The 6,053-nt window shown below is 36.8% G+C and overlaps 1 protein-coding gene across 1 annotated transcript; it reads left to right on the top strand.

The window, feature by feature from the left end:
- The first annotated feature begins 4,573 nt into the window (after positions 1-4,573).
- Positions 4,574-5,491, top strand: LOC133046137 (olfactory receptor 9G19-like). The gene has a single exon (XM_061129081.1). It carries the CDS (start codon positions 4,574-4,576, stop codon positions 5,489-5,491), a length of 918 nt encoding a protein of 305 aa, XP_060985064.1.
- Positions 5,492-6,053: the final 562 nt, after the last annotated feature.

Here is a 6,053-nt window from a genome sequence, read left to right as displayed (position 1 = left end):
GTGTGCACCTTTTTATGTATATATGGTATACATAAATTTATGCTTTGTCTAGGTTCCACATAATTCAAGACAGAATGAGAATGAAAATTTTGCTGATTAATTTTCAGTAGGGAATTGTAATCTCAAAGGAAATAAAAAAAAGACTCTATTACTAAATAATACCCAATTGTCAACATACTTTATTTAATTGACTTGTTAGTTGTTTTCCAAGGTTATGAAATCCTGAGAGGTTGTAGGGCTTTATAATGCTGGGGATCCAGAAACTGACATAAAAGATTCTGAAACTGATAGATTGGAATCCTGTTCAATTCAAATGTGGAGAACATCTGGTAAGTTGTCTAATTTGTATGTCAGAGGAAATTTTTATTTGATCCTTACAACCAGTCCAATGGTCATTTAAATACTCAGATAGGATAAGTGCTAGTGAAAGACCCTCTTTTGAAATACATTCACTAATTTCTTATCACAGTTTCTGAAATTATAGAAGATCACAAGGGAAAATAACATTTTCATTATTAAAAACAACAAAAAAAGAGCAATTAATACACACTATTGATGCTATGTATAAAATAGAAAACCTACTGTTAAGCTCGGAACTCTACTCAATGCTCTGTGGTGAACTAAATGGAAAGAAAATTTTTTAAAAAGAGATATGTATGCATATGGCTGATTCCTTTGCTGTACAGTAGAAGGCAATACAATATTATAAACAAATATACTCTGATAAAAATTATTTTTTAAAAAATATTACAAAGTCAAAGGAGAAAAAATAAATGCACAAACTAATAAGCAAACATCTAACAGGAACCACTTACAGAAGAAACAGCTTTGTTAATATCTCGAAAACAATTTAGGCAAAACCATGAAATAGCACAAATTATTAGAATTTTTTAAACTTCAAAAGACATAAAAACTGTTAAATTTCTTTCAGTTTGATATTCTTTAAATAAACATAAAGGCATATGTTATTTCTGAGATGAATTCCAAACAAAATAAACTTGTCTCTAAATATAAGAAAGTGATTATATTAATGTTGGAAGAAGCTGCATTATTAAGTTTATAGAACAAAATTGTATCCTTATTTAGGAAGAATAATACCTTAGCCAGGTGGCAACCACCAGTGTTCTGGGAAAGTTAATTGATAGCCCTGAATCTCTTCCTGTCTTTCATGGGAACTACAATCCATGTTCGACACTTGTTTGTCAATTAGGTAAAATTCCCAGAAAGGTGTTTTCCAAAGAGTGGTTTCTCAAACTGTAGTAAGTAGTATCATTACTTTTGGGGCTTTCCAGGTGGCACAGTGTTAAAGAACTGCCTGCCAATGCATGAGACACAGGAGATGCAAGAGACACGAGTTCAATCCCTGGGTCAGGAAGATCCCCTGTAGTAGGAAATGGCAACCCACTCTACTATTCTTGCCTGCAAAATTCCATGGACAGAGTAGCCTGGCAGGCTATAGTCCATGGAGCTGCAAAGAGTAGGACACAACTGAGTGACTGAGCACACACACATCCATTTCAAGAGAAAATTTATAGTTCTACCTGCAGAGAATCCTGAAGAGAGTGAGATGTTCAAGTTATCATATACAATATTGAGTTTCATGATCATATTCTAAGACATATTTTTAGCCAAATTGTTCCTACAATGGAAAAAACTCTTTAATAGTAAAAACTTAGAAAAGAATAAAAATCTAAAATAATGCAATAATTTCTAGTACTAAATTATTTATGCAGTATGTATGAATTACATTCAAAATTGGCCCTTTAGATTATTGTTATTCACTAATTTTTACTGCAGAACATGTATACAGATCTGATCCTATACATACTTTTCCCCCCAAAATTTTGCATATATTCTCTTTTTTACGTATAATCTTGTGTTTTTTTCTATCTGTATAAAGCATTAAGAGATACAAATTTTAACAGCTATAGGTTGTCCCGGGCTTCCCTGGTGGCTCAGTGGTAAAGAATCTGCCTGCAATACTGGAGATCTGGGTTCAATCCCTGGGTCAGGAAGTCCCCTGGAGGAGGGCATAGCAACCCACTCAAGTACTCCTGCCTAGAGAATCCCATGGACAGAGGCTCCTGGTAGGCTGCAGTCCATAGGGTTGTACAGAGTCAGACATGACCGAAGCAACTAAGCGTATCAGCATAGGTTGTTCCAACATATGAAAGCACTAAAAGAAAAATACTAGATTTTATATATATATATATATATATATATATATATTTAAAATAGCTAAATTCAGTATTTCAGATACAAACATACAAACAGGTAACCGTTTAAGCTACAAAACCCACATGTAGCACAAAAGCAAACTGTCATTGCAAAAAGGACTAAATAAGCATAGAATAAAAATTATAAGTCCATACTTCCTTTAGTTGATCAATCATTCTTAAGAGGGAAAATAATTAACCAGCAACAGAAATTTGAAACTGAATATTTTAAAAGTCATTCAACAAGGAAATCATCAGACCTAGATGTCTATTATACCTGGGCACCCTATGTGAGCAAATAAAAACCAAAGGCAGATTTAATTCACTTGAAACTGAGAAAATGAAACTTAAGAGCAACTCAACATAACCAATTGTTAGTAGGTTTCCCTAATAAGGCAGCCTCTTGAGTTATGACCAATCAGGTATTTTTCTTGCTTTGCTTCCACATTATTTCTACAAAAACCTCTCCCACTGTCCCTGTCTATAAACAACCCTTGATTACATTTGGTTTAGAGCTGCCTGACTCAAACTGATGTTTGCTCAAAAAACACTAAAAGATTATAATGTGCCTAAGTCAACTTTTAGCAATATATAGCTGTAAAGTCTGAGTGATTTTTTTTTTTTAGACATTCAACTTGTATTACTTTATTTTTCTTTCATTTATTTTTATTAGTTGGAGGCTAATTACTGTACAATATTGTAGTGGTTTTTGTCATACATTAACATGAATCAGCCATGGATTTACACGTATTCCCCATCCCGATCCCTCCTCCCACCTGCCTCTGTACTCGATCCCTCTGGGTCTTCCCAGTGCATCAGGCTCGAGCACTCGTTTCATGCATCCAACGTGGGCTGGTGATCTGTTTCACTATAGATAATATACATGTTTCAATGCTGTTCTCTCGAAACATCCCACCCTCGCCTTCTCCCACAGAGTCCAAAAGTCTGTTCTGTACATCTGTGTCTCTTTCTCTGTTTTGCATATAGGGTTATCATTACCATCTTTTTAAATTCTATATATATGCGTTAGTATACTCTATTGGTCTTTATCTTTCTGGCTTACTTCACTCTGTATAATGGGCTTCAGTTTCATCCATCTCATTAGAACTGATTCAAATGAATTCTTTTTAATGGCTGAGTAATATTCCATGGTGTATATGTACCACAGCTTCCTTATCCATTCGTCTGCTGATGGGCATGTAGGTTGCTTCCATGTCCTGGCTATTATAAACATCCTGGCTGCGATGAACATTGGGGTGCACGTGTCTCTTTCAGATCTGGTTTCCTTGGTGTGTATTCCCAGAAGTGGGGTTGCTGGGTCATATGGCAGTTCTAATTCCAGTTTTTTAAGAAATCTGCACACTGTTTTCCATAGCGGTTGTACTAGTTTGCATTCCCACCAACAGTGTAAGAGGGTTCACTTTTCTCCACACCCTCTCCAGCATTTATTGCTTGTAGACTTTTGGATAGCAGCCATCCTGACTGGAGTGTAATGGTACCTAATTGTGGTTTTGATTTGCATTTCTCTGATAATGAGTGATGTTGAGCATGTTTTCATGTGTTTGTTAGCCATCTGTATGTCTTCTTTGGAGAAATGTCTGTTTAGTTCTTTGGCCCATTTTTTGATTGGGTCATTTATTTTTCTGGAATTGAGCTTCGGGAGTTGCTTGTATATTTTTGAGATTAACCCTTTGTCTGTTGCTTCATTTGCTATTATTTTCTCCCAATCTGAGGGCTGTCTTTTCACCTTACTTATAGTTTCCTTTGTAGTGCAAAAGCTTTTAAGTTTCATTAGGTCCCATTTGTTTAGTTTTGCTTTTATTTCCAATATTCTGGGAGGTGGGTCATAGAGGATCCTGCTGTGATTTATGTCGGAGAGTGTTTTGCCTATGTTCTCCTCTAGGAGTTTTATAGTTTCTGGTCTTACATTTAGATCTTTAATCCATTTTGAGTTTATTTTTGTGTATGGTGTTAGAAAGTGTTCTAGTTTCATTCTTTTACAAGTGGTTGACCAGTTTTCCCAGCACCACTTGTTAAAGAGGTTGTCTTTTTTCCATTGAATATCCTTGCCTCCTTTGTTGAAGATAAGGTGTCCATAGGTTCGTGGATTTATCTCTGGGCTTTCTATTCTGTTCCATTGATCTATATTTCTGTCTTTGTGCCAGTACCATACAAGTCTGAGTGCTTTTATTGCAAAGTGATAGCTCTTTCTAAAATGAGCACTTACATTACAAGATCCTAGGCTTCAAGGTTCGGCAATAATTCAATGTCCTTTATTTATCATATTTTCTGTGTATTTGACACAGGGATTTAAGCTGAACACTTTTTCTCTCATCTTGGGTGAGATTCCTCTAGCCATGGGGAAGAGCAATCACACAGTGACTGACTTCATCCTGGTGGGCTTCACAACAGATCCTGTGGTGCAGCTGGTCCTGTTTGTGGTGTTCCTTGGTGTCTACTCTATGACACTGCTAGGAAATACCACCCTCATATTGTTGATCGGTAACGACTCCCGACTTCACACACCCATGTATTTTTTCATTGGGAATCTGTCTTTCCTGGATCTCTGGTACTCCTCTGTGTACACCCCAAAGATCCTGGTGACATGCATCTCTGAAGACAAAAGCATCTCCTTTGCTGGCTGTGTAGCCCAGTTCTTCTTCTCTGCGGGGCTGGCCTACAGTGAGTGCTACCTGCTGGCTGCCATGGCTTATGACCGCTATATGGCCATCTCAAAGCCACTGCTCTATTCTCAGGTCATGCCCAGCAGGCTGTGTGCATGTCTAATAGCATCCTCATACCTTGGTGGATTTATTAACTCTTTCATTGTTACCAAAGGAACTTTTGCTTTGAACTTCTGTAGTAACAATGTCATTGATGACTTTTTCTGTGATATCCCACCTCTTGTGAAGTTGGCTTGTGGAAGAAAAGATACCTACCAGGCTGTGCTGTTCTTTGTCCTCGCCTCCAACGTCATCACCCCCACTGTGCTCATCCTGGCCTCCTACCTCTTCATCATCGCCACCATCCTGAAGATCCGCTCCACCCAGGGCCGCCTCAAAGCCTTCTCCACCTGTTCCTCACACCTCATCTCTGTCACCCTGTTCTATGGATCCATTCTCTACATTTACTCTCGTCCACAGTCAAGCTATTCATTGGACAGGGATAAAATAGTTTCTACGTTTTACACTGTAGTGTTCCCAATGTTGAATCCTATGATCTACAGTCTGAGGAATAAGGATGTGAAAGAAGCTCTGAATAAACTCCTCAAATAAATCAGGAGTCTCTCCTTCTAAGGAGATGTGGAGATAGTTTTTGATAAGGTTACTCTATTTCAAGAAGAGCTGCCAGCATGCTGTGTTTATTACAACTAAGAATTTGACAAAGCAAACTAAAGAATTTGCATTCTTGCTACCTGACAATTCAAGAGGCCTAAAACAAGAAAATTAGGGGAATCTAGGAGATAAAGACTTGAATTAAATTTCATGTTACTCTAGAATAAAAGCAAATAACTTAAAACATAAAACACTTCTTCTACATTCATAAAGAGACAGAACTGTCTACTCCTTTAGCATGTGAATATTTTGGCTGATTGATATTCATTGAATAGTATCTGTGTGGTTTTCCCTAGAAATAGAAATAAAAATGCTAAATTAGTTTTTAATAACTTTCTACAAATATTAACTAGTTGAAATCATCTCTCTCCATTCCCATAACAGAATTTCTTAAAGCATTTTTATGTGCTTTTCCCCAGAATAACTAAAAAAAAGGCCCAGAGTCACCCATAAAATAGTACAACTAGGCTCAGCAAGCATATTCTTTCAATCTTTGTCTCAC

This window comes from Dama dama, chromosome 24 (assembly GCF_033118175.1).
Source record: "Dama dama isolate Ldn47 chromosome 24, ASM3311817v1, whole genome shotgun sequence".
In the NCBI taxonomy this organism is placed as follows: Eukaryota; Metazoa; Chordata; class Mammalia; order Artiodactyla; family Cervidae; genus Dama; species Dama dama.
The sequence above is the reverse complement of the archived record's forward strand: the minus strand, read 5'-3'. Positions and strand labels throughout refer to the sequence as shown.

Coding starts and splice junctions, on each gene's coding strand:
- LOC133046137 (XM_061129081.1), top strand. CDS start 4,574: ATGGGGAAGAGCAATCACACAGTGACTGACTTCATCCTGGTGGGCTTC.